Source organism: Crinia signifera, chromosome 8, assembly GCF_055691185.1.
Source record: "Crinia signifera chromosome 8, ASM5569118v1, whole genome shotgun sequence".
Lineage (NCBI taxonomy): Eukaryota > Metazoa > Chordata > Amphibia > Anura > Myobatrachidae > Crinia > Crinia signifera.
Window position 1 is genome coordinate 69,189,313 of NC_139224.1, and position 14,824 is coordinate 69,204,136.

Below are 14,824 nucleotides of genomic sequence, written 5' to 3' on the forward strand. Positions count from 1 at the left end.
GATCCACCAACCCACCCACATGTAAAGTCTGGCTTTCTAGGGTTGATTTTTATAGGACTATGGAGGATATCCTATTGGCCTCAAGGGATACATTATCTGAATCCACTGCCACTTGGCTGCCTTGGTTGGACTAAAAATCATCATCTGCTTATAAAACTGTTGTAGCTATATTAAAATGTTTTATGAGGGGAAATGATGTACTGTTTAGATTCATTTTGTATTGCTACATGTTATGCCGGACATTGGTTTTTGTCCCTTTTATATAGGACCATATGTTTTTCAAATATGTATACTACAACAAGTATATCAGGCGCAATTAATTTGTTAATGAACTAATTATGCATAAAACCAAAACCACAACTACAATAATAATTGTGCTGCTCCCGTAAGAATGGCCCAACTCCAACAGAAAAACAAAAAAAATTATATGAGAGCGCACTGTATTGATCTATGTTCTATTTATTAATAAGTAAAAAAAATTAAAGACATTAATTTAAGAAACACATTTAGAACCTGGCAATAATGACATAAAAAATGTCACTGATAAAATCAAATGATAATAAAATGTCCAAGATTAGATCACACACATAAAATCAATTCCCAAATTGAAAGGATTATTCCTTAGATGTTAATTATTTGGATGTAGCTATAAGTAGGGAGCTTAAAGTAGTTTTTGTGACCACCTATTATGAAGTTAAAAAAGCTCCATGTTATGAACTTGACTGCAGAACAAATCCTTAATTATCAGCTGTAGCAGATGAATGATAAGCTGCTGTATTAGCAAGTATTGATGATATTACTGGTATATTAAAACCATTTGGCTCCATCAGATAAAGTCAAAGCATTTCACCATATTAGATGTAAGAACACAGGCAAGAGGGGGGGGCGCTGTGATGTAAGTTAGCGTATACAGTTTAATAGCCACCCTTACTCCTGCTTAGTTGTTGCAAACGTATGTTAAAGAACTCAAAATGGCAGTATGAAATGGAATAAAAATGCAAAAATTATTTTATGCACTTAGCGAAGAAAATCAGACTGGAGAGATTGTAAAAGACTGTAAAAGATTGTACTCACCTAAGTTATGTATCAAAATGTCAAAGAAGTCATCCATTTGCAACCCTGTAGGTCTCCCATCCTAGTTATAAATGGAACAAACATTAGACCAGGGTTTATCAAATTTGGTAGTTAAGAACAGCCACAGTTCATGCTTTAAGATTCCCTTATTGGAATGGGTCATTAAGTAGGCCACCTGCTTCCACAGAATGAAATCTTTAAAACTGTATCTGTTGGAAGTTAACAAAAAATATATATACGTTGAAACACTTTGACTATAAGCCAGGGGTTCCCAAAGTTTTTGAATCACGGCACCCCAAAGCATCAGAAATGTTTTCACGGCACCCGTAGGCTAAAGGTTTCTCATTGAAAAAGTCATAAACAAATATTAAGTTAAATAAATTGTGACTATTATAATGGACATAAAAAACTTGAATTGGTCCTGGACCTCCAACCAAGGGCACCCCTGCAAGTCTCTCAAGGCACCCCAGGGTGCCACGGCACACAGTTTGGGAACCACTGCCATAAGCAATTTATAAACACTAAAATAGGTATTAAGTCTACTTGTTAACATTAATTTGTTCAATTTATTCCAAACCTTTCATATTACCAAACAAGTAGTGACAACTATCAATAATCTGGGGGATATAGTTATATGTGTTGTGGAAGGAAGAGGGGAGGGGGGGGAGAGACTTTGTGGTGTAGTAACGTATCAGGGGTTTTATACTATTATTGTGCGTTTCAGGGGTTTTCATTGGGATTATAGCAATGGAATATTTTTGTGTATTTAGTTATTTTGTTATTGTATTAGTTATTTATGTGTGTGTATCTAGTATCCATTGAGTTGGTACTACCTTGTAGTGTGAGGTCATCTAAGTTGCAGTACATTTTTTCAAATCTACCTATCAGTGACTGTACTATACAGTATGATGTGATATTGTGTATATAGTGAAACTTAAGGCCATTTCCTGCATAGGTTGGAATTCAATTAGAAGCAGTAGATGTCCATAGGCTAATTGATCCACTGGGGCTTTCCAATTAACATTGGAGCTAGCAGTTATTGAGGATTTTTTTTATTCACTCGCCTGCCTGAGTGGGTTGAAAAAAAAATTGATGACTTGGGGGTTAACGGGTGCTGTGACCACATTAACGCAAACTTTTTCTCAAATTCTGTGCATTAATTACCATTAACCCGTTTTACGGTACTTTAATGGAATATGGGCTGCTGCCATAATTAATCTTCTTACAGTTTTTATGAACATTGGGCGGGGGCCCATAAAGTTCTAGGTCTGGACATAGGATAATTTGGCACTACTACAGCTGAATAAGATGAATAATTGAGCTAATTTTAAACAAGTAGCTTTACTATTAAAGAGAAGATAACCTGTTGTTGCCATTTATCTCAACCACCATAGTTCCTAAACAGTCAACAATCAGGTTTCATACATTTAGTTCATGTTTACCTAATTGTAATGGTTTGCTATAGCTTACTATTTTCTGTACCATGACAGTTAATTCAACCCCTATGGGGGGAAACGTGTTAAGCCTGGAGAGATATATAGTTAAGAAGTTTCTTCAAGCAACAGTCATTTATCTTGCACAGTATTTGAAATGACAGACTGATTGGGAGGTTTTGGTACCTTTTTCCACTTTATCTTTCGCCAGGGCTTGATGCACCTCCCATATATCTGCATTAAATTAGTGTTCCACATTACAAAATTTGATTGTAATATAAACCAATACCATTATACTGTACCTCACAATTGTTGGGTTCGTGTTCCACGGGTTCCCCATTCTCAGGTGTTTCCTTTGTCCAGGCTGGTGATGAAGGAGTTAGGAAAATGCTCTGTGGTGGCATAGGTTCAGACTGAGTTGTTGCTGTTGGAGAAGCTGGTGTTTGTGTGCTTGGGGTTACCAGCTATTCCATATAAGTAAAATAATTTTGAAAAAAACAACATTTTTTTTTTAAATGTGTTAAATATCTGCATATATTTCTTCTGTACAATCATTAAGTACCAAAAAGTATGTATTACTCGCAATAAGGAAAATAAAGTCTTTAGATACAGTTATTTCACATTTCTTCTGATAGGGAAAATTAACACTAACTTTCTTCACAGAATATGGACTATGTGGTTGCTATTACTACAGTATATACACACACATACATATACTGCTCTCCAATTCTTAAGTTAAATTGGAGAGCAGTACATGTATGTTTGTATATAGTACAAAACTGTATATTCAAATGCAGTTCCCAAACACACTCAACACACCCCAACAGTCCATAGCTCAGCACAAATGGTTAAATATATTTGACTTCAGTACTAATTAAGTTACCTGTAGCAAAGCACCTACATACTTAAAACCTGGACCATTGGGGTGCCTGGAGTACCACATTTGGGAACCTCTGCTTTAGGACAATGGTTTCCAACCCTGGTCCTCAAGTACCCCCCAAAAGTGTACATTTTCCAGGTCACCCCCCGCAGGTGCAATAATTTTTTAATTACAATTTAAAGGATCCACAGGTGGAGCCAAGTATGTCATGAGTTCTCTGTGGAAACCTGTAAAGCGTGCATTGTTGGGGGCACTCGAAGACCAGGGTTGGGAACCAGTGCTTTAGGGAATTCAGGTTTCATATATTTACCTTGTACAAAGCATACTGCATTTTAAGGTATTTGGCACAATTGCTCCCATCAGATTCTATTGCCTTGGGGCCTGATTCAGACCTGATCGCTGGGCTGAAAGATTTCGGTGCCCAGCGATCAGTTAAGTGCCGCCCCGCCACTTCAGTGGCCACATTCCCGCCGGCCATGTGCTTGGGTGCGATTGTGATCACAGTCATGTGAAAGGAAAAACCATGAAATATTACTCACCATCGAATGGTTTTCTGCTCTCGCCGTAGCACCGAGTAAGTCTAGACTTACTCAGCGCTGTAAAGGCTCTGGGCTCTCTTCGCGTGAACGTCTCATTCGATAATCGGGCCAGTGTCTGAATGGGGCCTTTTCTCTTAATAAGCACTGCTTTGAAATTCATATTGCATTCTTAAGGTTAGTACACGATGGGCATTTTTGCCCATCAGCGATGTGATGAATCGCTGGCCTATAATTCGCTCAGTGTATACATCCTGAGCAATTTTTACCCAGCTCAGCGATTTAAAGGGGGGTGAACCACTTTCCATAGGAGACTATGGAAAGTGGTTCACTCTGCCCGTAAAACAGACTGATGGCCAGCAATGATGCGGGAGCGAACATCAGGGCTTCCCACCCACCCATGCACACTAGGAGATTTTAAGCTCAAGATCACCTAGTGTGTATGGGCCTTAAGGTAATGGGACAGTATCATTAGAAGCAGCTTTAAAACTGATTTAGGTTAGGATTTTTTTGGTGAATTTGTGATGGTATGTTACCTCCTCAACATTTGTTTGTCTTATTTCTGGCCACCTTTAGCCTGCATCACAACTTTACAAGTATGTTGTTCATTTCTAACATCCTACAATCCCACTATACAACCAATATGTGTTAAAAAAAATGCTTTGATTTGCTTGCCATTGTAAATACCCAGGTTATACATTTTGTACAGTGAGGCATAGGTAATGGAGGTAAACTGGGTTGATGCTTGCATAAATAAATCAGTGTAATTTTTCACCTTTCATCAACTATACATTTGCATTACTGGAAACCTGTGTAAATTAACTGTTTATATACTTGGTATGAATTACCTTGGTACTACTATCAACTGCATTTCTGCAATTCTACTGCTCTGTCTTTTATTGAGCTACCATCCCTATATTCAAATTTCCACCCCCATTTACCTATTTGTCTATGCTGACCGCACCACCCAACACTCCTTGTCCACCTAATGTTTTATTTTGCCCCCCCTGGTACCACCTCTATATTTTGCTTCTAGTCGTTTACAATTCTTCTCTTCTGTCTCCCCTCTAGCCCTCTGCTTCCCTTCCCCTCCTGTTACCTTACTGTCATTCACTTCTGCTCCACCATGGGCCATTTAGCCCACCACTCCTTCCATGTGAAACTCCGGCATTTTCTCTTCCTAGCACAGGATCCAACACCATCCCTGCCTTTCAAATGAATCTCACTTTAACACTAGCAACCCTGTTTATCTCATTCACAACACTACCAAAGATACATACCCCCTATAATGTGCCCTCTGGAATGCCAGATGTGTTTAACAAACTGGTCACCAATTGTGACCATTTCATTTCCAACTCAATGCTTCTCCTAGCCTTACTGAAACCTGGATTACACCCCCTGACACTACTTCTCCTGCTGCTCTCTGATGGAGGCCTCAATTTCTCTCACATTCCCTAACCCAGAGGTTTTTAACATCAAGCTCATACCTCGTACGCACCTTTACTTACAAATCCCTCACACACACTCCCATTTATATCTCTGACCTTATCTGTCTTTACACTCCCACCCATTATCTTCGCTCGGATTACTTCCTCCCACTCCTACCTCCAAAATATTTCACATGCTGCTCTGTTTCTCTGGAATTCTCTATCTCTCCCCCTCAGACTGTCAACCACTCAAGTGGCTCTCAAGATTTGCTTCTTCACAAAACCCAGACAAATCTCATCGTAACCCCCTGGTCCACGCAGACTGTCTACCACATCTGGACATGCCTGCCCCTCCCCTTTTGAATGTAAATCAACATAAGCAGGGCCCTCTCTTCCCTCATGTACTTTTCCTTCTCTTACGTAAACAAGAGAGAAGGCACCACATCCTGTGGTTTTATGGCACCTTAGGCAAGGTATTCAATACAGGTGGTTCCTGTATTGTATACCTTGCCTAAGGTGCACAAGGATCCCAGGAAGCCACCGGGTCGCTCCATAATTTCTGCTCGCAACTCTATATCAAGCTGTGTCTCAATTGCTAGATTATGTCCTTCAGCCATTATTGTGACTCCAACAATCTTTTCTTAAAGACACAACTAGCTTTTTGAAATTATTGCTAAATTTCCCTGAAGTCCCTCCTGGGACCTTAATGTGTTTTTTTTATACATTTCTATACCCCAAGATATGTGGTATACGTCTATACCCCATGATTGGGGGGGAAGGGGGTTTAAGGTCAGTCCGTTCTTTTCTGAGACAACATCTGGACAATGCATTGTTCAATCATGATTTGTTTTTACAATTGTTGGGCTTGACTCTGGAGCGTAATTCTTTCCTCTTTGACGGTAGTTATTACCTACAGCTATGAGGGTGCGATATGGGGTCAGCGGTCGCACCCTCGAATGCAAATATATATATGTTTGATCAAGAGGATCAAATGTTCATGACTCGATGTGAGTCAGTACTTGCTCCTGTACACCAGCTACATCAATGATGTTTTCATCCTGTGGATGGGTGGACAGGAGGGATTTGAACATCTTATGTCTGAGGGCAATGTTAGGGACTCAACTATTAAATTCACTTATTCCTGCAGCGAGAGTACAGCCCAGTTTCTGGACGTGGCTGTTGTTATTGTTGATAATAGGTTAACTACAGATGTTTATTATAAAAATGTTGACCGAAACAAGTTTTTGATGGCTTCCAGCCATCATCCGCCTGCTCTTATGCGTGGGCTCCTTCGCTCACAGATGCTGAGAGTGGCACGTCTGATCAGTGACCCCTTGATTGTATCAGATCACCTTGATCATCTGATAGACAAATTTATCGCATGGGGATATGACCCAGATCTTTTACAACAGCAGAAAATGAAGGTTATGCCCATGTCTCGCATTGACTTACTTCAGTCCAGTAAGCGTCAGACGGGAGAGGTGCTGCCTTGGACCAGCACATATACAGTAGCTAGGCCTTCAATTCACTATGCTTCTAAAGCTCTCTGGCCAATCGTTAAGAGTGACCCTGATTTACTTGTATTCAAGGAACTATGTCCTTTGGCAGCTTTTAAAAGAGGCTCCTTATTGCTCCTTGGTTATTGCGATCTCTTATTAGATCATGTTATTTTGTATCTTTTTTGTATATTATCATTCTTGCTATATTGTTCACACAGTCAATCCCTTGTGTCCCTCTTGAGGTACATAAATGTGTTTACAGCACGTTGCATCTGAGACTGCATGCTGAGGTGTTCTTAGAAGGTTTTTTCTATTTATACTTTTCACTTTCTTTTTCCTGATAGCGTTGCCACGTCCCCATGGCAACGAGCACAGACGGGGAGCGGGCGGTGTCTGATGACATCACAGCTACAGCGCAGCTGTGGATCATGCCGGGGGACGTAGGACACGCTCACATAGGTGTACTCTGGTCTATATAGGTAAGTGTTTGTGTATTATACCTTGTCTTTGATAACGAAATTACATTTTGGATACGTTCATACCTGCTAAAACTGGCGTGGTCTGCAGTTCATTGAATTATTGAGAAGCCCTGTGAGTGCCACCCTAGTACCATTGGTACGATCGCGTCTATGTATCTGAAAGATTTGGAAGGCACTTGGGCAGTTGTGACCATACAGCGGAATGCCGGACATCTGCGCTATATACATATCAGCATCGTAGGGGGACCACCACCTTACCCGAAGTCTGTTCCAGTCAAGGCACCCTATTAATCATTATTTGTGAGAGAGACTGCTTTTTTTTAATTCTCATTATCATTTGTAGATTCACCTTTCCTGATGTGCGGAGTGCATCGAGCAAAGTATGGAGCAGCACAAGACAGATGGCTTCGGCAGAATGGTATTCCCATGTGGGCAAGTAGATTTATTTTCGGAATCAGAAGAGGAACAAATCCTGGTGCAGCAAAATTTGAGTACAGAGGGGAGAAATTAACCGACAGATAAGCTCTTTGCCCAATTGTTACGCCTCAAAAAACGTGAGGTGGACTTTTCCTTACATAGTATATCCCTTTCGGACAACTACAGGGATAAAAAAAGGTTATACGGAAGTTTCCGTATAAGGAATATTCCCACGATAGGGAAACACAATGTAGAGTTCTGCCATAAATGGGCTGCGATTTTAAACAAGGCATCTTTTGACCATATGCGATTAGTAATCCAGGAAGCCACCCGTGAATTGTGACACAAGAGAAAATTAAAGACTTTGATTGTGTTAATTTACAAGCAATTATGGATGACAAAACAGAGAGCTGGATGGAGAAACTCAAAACTCAGCTGGCGAAATATCGCAAAGATCTAATCCAATTTAAGAGAGATAAGATAGCAACGGTCAATAAGGACTATCTTGAGAAAAGGGTCTATGAATGGGCCAACCATCCAACCACTAGACCCCAAGGACAACGGGGACGCCGACGTTTTCAGTAACGTGGTAGATGGAATAAGGGGCAAGATACCTCTAGAACTGGCAATTCGTCACAGAGTGACTCTGAACAACCGGGTACCTCCAAGTCTACTTCTCAAAGGAAACCCCCTTTAGGGGTGAGCACCAGGGCCAAGTTGGGGGCCCTAGGACTTACACCCATAGAGGTCACCAGTGGGAGAGAATCAGGAAAAAGTTCAAAGAAAGGGAAGTAGTGGTGTTCAACCTGTCTTCCCGGATATTAAACACAGATGAGATGACTGTACTCAATCGTGGTCTCTCATTTGTGCTGACTAATCATCACAACAGTTTTCCCAATAAAGTGGACATCTATAGTTTTAGTTTAAGTTTGAGACTCAAAGAATTCTTTGGACCCACAGACCAAGACTCACTAAGAGAATCATTGCCGTATGCCTGAATTCTAATTTTGACCCGCATTCTGTTAATCAAAGCATCAAATGCTTAACCAGAGTACTTGATCAAAATGATCTGGACCTATCATCTAAAACTAATATTCGTAACAACATGAGCAGGTATGAATTGACAGCGTTGAGGAATTTGAGTTCCTATGATGATATAGTAATCCGTTCCGCGGATAAGGGGGGTGGGGGCAGTGGTGGTGCTGGATGTGAGCATGTACAAACAAGATATCTACAAACAACTTGGGGATACAGCCACATATGAGAATCAATCTAATGATCCGACCAAGCAATATAAATCTGAGCTTGATGGGATCTTATTGCCTGCCGGAAAAGAAATCTCCAAGAAGTGTGTAGAAGCTCTTAATACCAACTTTCCCATCACTCCGCTACTATATACCCTACCCAAATTACATAAAAACCTGCAGAACCCCCCCTGGCCGTCCTATCATCTCGGCTAGGGGTCACTTTATTATACGGTCTCACAATACCTCGACTCATATCTGCAGCCAATAATACAAGAACTTTTTTTAAAGATACGACAGATCTAATCGATAACTTCAGTCGTTACAGAATTAACCGGAAGAGTTCTTATTTTGCACGTTAGATATAGTGAGTCTGTACACCAATATACAGCATGATGTTGATGTGTCAGCCACTCAATCTCTCATCACGGACAATCCTCTATTCAAAGGCCCCGCAAGTGACTTCTATTTGCAGTTATTGGAACTTACCCTGACTCGCAATTATTTTTACTTCGATGGAGCCTATTCTCTGCAACGCCGGGGCTGTGCAATGGGTAGTTGCGTAGCCCCAACGTATGCGAATGCCTTTATGTTCAGAATGGAGGAGAAATTAATCTTATCTCAACCAGAAGCTTTGAAGTAGATTGCTTTCTACACAAGATATATCGACGATATCATGTTGATTTGGGTGGGGACCCTGGATGCGCTTGAAGCCTGTCCTCAATTAGCCAATAGTAGAGATTCCTTCATTAAATTTACCTCCACAATTGACCAAGTCACAATAAGTTATTTGGATGTACAAATTACTCGATGTGGCAGTACAATAGGTACTTCAGTGTATCATAAAGCAACTGACAGGAATACCCTGTTGGATGCAAGAAGTCATCACCCTATGGCATCCAAACGAGGTTCCCGTTCCCACAGCTATTAAGAGTGAGGCGCATCTGTAGTAATGAAGAGACCACACATGTACAAATGGACCAAATGGTCTACAAATTTGAGCAGAGGGGCTATGGATCCAATGTCTTGGCTCAAGCGAAGGAATTGTCCATCCCAAAAGAGAACACCCTGAAGAGCACCCCAAAGAAGATATTGAAAGATACCCTGCCATTCATCAGTACTTATTCCACGTCCAGTCCCTCATCTGTGAGGGCTTTAAAAAATTCTGGCCAATGGTAAACAACAAAGATCTGGATTTACCAGCAATGAAAAATATGAAAGTGATGCCCTGTTATGAAAGGGGCAGAAACATTCGTGATCAACTACATGTGCAGGTGCACAGGGTGTGCTACCTGTGGATACCTGGAACCGAGTGACTCATTTGTGCATCCCCACTCTGGACAGCGCTACAAAATTAAACATGTATTCACATGTTCCAGTCGATATATCATTTATATCATAAAATGCCCATGATATAAATGATATATGTGGGGAAGACGACCAGATCATTCAAAGAACATATGGCGGCCCATAGGTCGTCAATTAAGGCAGCACTGGAGGGAGCTGCACTTTCGGGACTACAAACACCCTCTCCCTACACTTAAGTATAAAATGATCGACCAAGCCCCTTTGAGGATACGTGGTGGAGACAGAGACAAGCAATTGCTTGAAGCTAGATGGATTTTTATTTGAATTCCATTCACCCATTTGGGTTGAATGAATATCTCTCATTGAATTGTTTTCTCTGATCACTTCAATATGTCCTATTTAGCCATGTTAATATCTCTGTGCTTCTCTCCTGATCTTTTGGTTGTGAGATTCTCTATCAGCCTGCTTAATGCCAGATAGGTAATTGTTTGCAAAAAATATAAGAGACTTTTTTAATAAACATTTATAAACTTTGGACTTTACTTTGCTTGTTTTAAGATTGATTACAAGGCTATACTGATCTATTTACTAAGATCATTAAGAGGGTGCCATCTTACAACGGTTACACACACATATATATATATATATATATATATGTAACACATACACATACACCAGGGGTTCCCAATCTTTTTCTAATCACGGCACCCTAGAGTATCAGAATTTTTCCAAGGCACCCCATGGCCCCAAAAAATATATATCAAATTAAGTAGATTGTGTTTATATGTGCTTCTTAGGTTCAGTTATGTGGTAAAGGGCAGGATTTGCTTGTTATGATTGGCAGCCACCAGCACTGGTTTTGTCCAGAAATAATTGATTATAAATAATTTGTATTGGTCCTGGACGACCAACCCGAGGCACCCCTGCAAGTGTCCCGAGGCACCCCAGGGAGCCTAGGCGCACAGTTTGGGAACCACTGACATACACACACATATACAGTACATACATACATATGTGCGTGTGTGTTAGACCATTATAACTGCACTCTCCTTCTTTTCTTATAAGGTAGCATGCCAGGACCCTCCAGATTATGGGCCTGATTCTGGTTCACTCGCAAAAGAAATTCTGTCTCTAATAGGGAAAAAACATGTGCACTGCAGGGTGGGCAGATATAACATATGCAGAGTGTGTTAGATATAGGTGTTATTTTGTTTCTGTGCAGAGTAAATACTGGCTGCTTTATTTTGACACTGCATTATAGATATCAGTTAAAAGTACAATCCCCACTCAAATCTAACTCTCTCTGCACGTTGGATATGCCCCCCCCCCCCCCCCCTGCAGTACACATGTTTTATCCATTAGAGAATTTGCTTTTGGGAGTGAATAAGAATCAGGCCCCAACTCTGCTAAGCCCACATACAGTGTTCTTCGTATAAGGTCACAAAAGGGAACACTCACCAATCTTACCTGTAGAGTTTTATTCACATACCAGCCACAAAGCGCATAGTGCCAATATCAGAGATTGGTCAATGTTTCAGTCTTTGCACAGACCCATTTTCAAGACCACAAAGCCTATTTATTTATTATTTATTAACAGTTTCTTATACAGTGCACATATTCCGCAGCACTTTACAGAAAATAGTTGAACATTCACATCGGCCCCTGCCGGAATGGAGCTTAAAATCTATATTCCCTACCACATGTACATGCACACACAGACATTCTAGGGTTAATTTTTTTGGGTGGAGCTAATTAACCTACCAATATATTTTTGGATTGTGGGGGGGAAACCGGAGTAAACCCATGAAAGCACGGGGAGAATATACAAACTCTGCATAGTTAGGGCCATGTTGGGAATCTAACCCATGACCTCAGAGCTGTGAGGTAGCAATGCTAACCATTACACAATCCGTGCTACCTAAGTGTATGCAATTGATAGGCTTTGTGGTCTTGAAAAAAGGTTGATGTGTTATATGCTGTATATACTTATCTATCTAGCATACTCCAATAGCCTCCAGTCTCATAGACCAACTATTATATGTGACGGAACCAGATTCACAGTATGTATATAAAACCAACATATCTACAGCAACTGCTTGATGACATATTGTCAGCAAAGACCACAGTTACTAGCACCTTACTAAATCCATACCTCAAATAATTCAGACTGTTCTGGGGCATATTGGTGGTCCTAACCATTACTAGATAAGTACACCTAATAAAAGTAGTGTGCTCATAAATTGTATTAAAACATAATATACAACTGTACAACATCTACTCAGGGGCTTTTTAAAAGAGGAGTCCCTTGTGCAGTCTCCTCTGTCCGAGCCCCCTCCTCTCTGCCGGCATCAGTGCTGTGCTGTAGGAGTGCTAAAGTGATTAAACCAGGCATGTCCAAACTATGGCCCTCCAGCTGTTGTGAAACTACAATTACCATCATGCCTTGACACAGTTTTGCTATTAGAGAATGCTAAAACTATGACAAGGCATGCTGGGATATGTAGTTGCACAAAAGCTGGAGGGCCACAGTTTGGACATGCCGGGCTTAGACCCATCTGAGTATATCTTCAGAAAAAAAGGCATGGCAGCCATTTTTTCTGATGATCTCTGTAGCGATGCAGCGCATTGCTGTAGGGTCTGAGCATTAGAGCACTCAGACCCTACTGCACACGAGCAGATCTCCAGAAAAATAGCACAGCAGCCATTTTACCAGAGAATTAAGCAGCGCTGTGACTGGCGTCGCGGGACTCCGTTGGATAAGTATTAAAAAAGAAAATGAGTGCAATGTGGGCCCCCCCAGGGACTCGCACACTGCACCTATTATAATTACGCCACTGGTTCTACTGCAAATATAAAGCTGAATTTTCTGGTAGAAAATGAAGTACACAGTAGTATAAAAATAAAAATAAAATACCTTTTCCTGAGTGCAGCTTATGGGGCTTTCCTTGCTGGAGTCTGTTGGCTGCTCCTGTAAGCCATTCAGAGTCATAAATGGTTCTATGTTGGAAGAGATGGCGAAAGATAAAATGGTACATTGCCCCAGTTGGAGACCTGGCTTTGGACTCTGGAAAATAAGAGAACCTAATATAACCATGTCTTGACAGAACATTTTAAAGGAATAGTAGTTTATTAAGTGGAAGACAGATTTGTAAAACATGTTAAGAAATCATATTTAAAAACCAAACCATGTTTCAAGTATAACATACTGAAATGTAATTAAAAAGAAACACACTGTGCAAATTACATAAAATGAAACTAATGAAAAATTATTTGTGGTCTGACTGCCCAAATATCCTTTCCCCAAAGCTATAGCTAAACAAAAGTAGAAAAATATACAGTTTGTAGAATATTGAAAATATATGCAGGAACAACAAACCTGGTTTCCCAACACAAAACCTAATCATTAATAGAGGTAAACCTAAATCATTAATAGAGGTAGACTGCCCTGCCAAAGGGGGTGATTCAGTTTTGCGTGGTAAGCAGCAAAATTCATTGTTTACTGAGTGCTGAAACACCGCCTGCCAGGCGAGTGAACGTCTGCCCCGGCATGCAAACGTATGTGTAAGCTGACATATCCATTCGAATGTGGACGTATGGGAAAAAATCATTTGATGGTCGCTAACCTTCAAATGATTTTTGGCCCGCAGATAAAAGTCAGTGAAATCTGACTTTCATCTGGGCCCGGAGATGGCCCGAACAGGGGGCGGGAACTGACTTCATGTGACGTTAGCCACCCGCCCAGAGCAGGCACTGGCCTGTCTGCGCTTCCAGCGTTTTCATGGGGATGCACATAAAACGCCATGCGTTCCCTTGCCACAGCCCACTCTCCACCACCTCCCCCGTCCATGTGAACACCCGGCGAGTATAATACTCGTCAAACAGCGGATCTGCACATGCGTATTTTTGCCCATACACATGCGCAGACTAGCAACGTCAGTTCCTAGACCGAATTTGGCTCACAACAAGCCAACCTGAATCACCCCCAAAATGTTGTGATCCCAATGTAGACTGGTAACTGCACAAATCTAGCAAAAAGATATACGGAGAGAACACCACAACTCCTGATTCTTTGACAAATACTGATGTAAGTCATGCACCAGAGAAAAGCAGCCTATCAGGCATTGTGATGGTGGGGGTCGAGAATGGTAAAACAAATCACTAATTATAAAATATGAAACATTGTTATGAGGGAACCATACGTAGGGCTGCCTTGAAACAGAAGCCAGAAACATATTCCACAGATGAGAAAACTGCATTTTGTATTGTGCTCAACCCACAGTATCAGATAGGAAGAATCAGATGGTATTTTATGTGTAGTCTTAAGCATATTGGCTTCTGTAAAAAGAAACAAATTCCCAAAGGTAGGAAAACTAAAGGACAGAGGGACTGTACAGTACAATACAATATAGAGAATAATCTAACAGCATCCCAAAACAGACCTTCACCAGAATATTATTTAGATAAATATCACTCTTGATAACGTGATGAAACAGAAGAATTGCGATAATGGCCATGATGTTGGTAAAA

General features: G+C 40.8%; 1 protein-coding gene across 3 annotated transcripts in view; it reads right to left on the reverse strand.

The window, feature by feature from the left end:
* MRTFA (myocardin related transcription factor A) overlaps positions 1 to 14,824 on the reverse strand; it is a 157,622-nt gene that overhangs the window by 18,103 nt on the left and 124,695 nt on the right. For all 3 annotated transcript variants that reach the window (XM_083156644.1, XM_083156645.1, XM_083156646.1), the window contains 3 exons: positions 13,212 to 13,361; positions 2,810 to 2,971; positions 1,075 to 1,135 (listed from right to left, as the gene is read on the reverse strand). In XM_083156644.1, the coding sequence (XP_083012770.1) occupies positions 1,075 to 1,135; positions 2,810 to 2,971; positions 13,212 to 13,361 (373 nt within the window). The remainder of the gene's footprint in view (positions 1 to 1,074; positions 1,136 to 2,809; positions 2,972 to 13,211; positions 13,362 to 14,824) is intronic.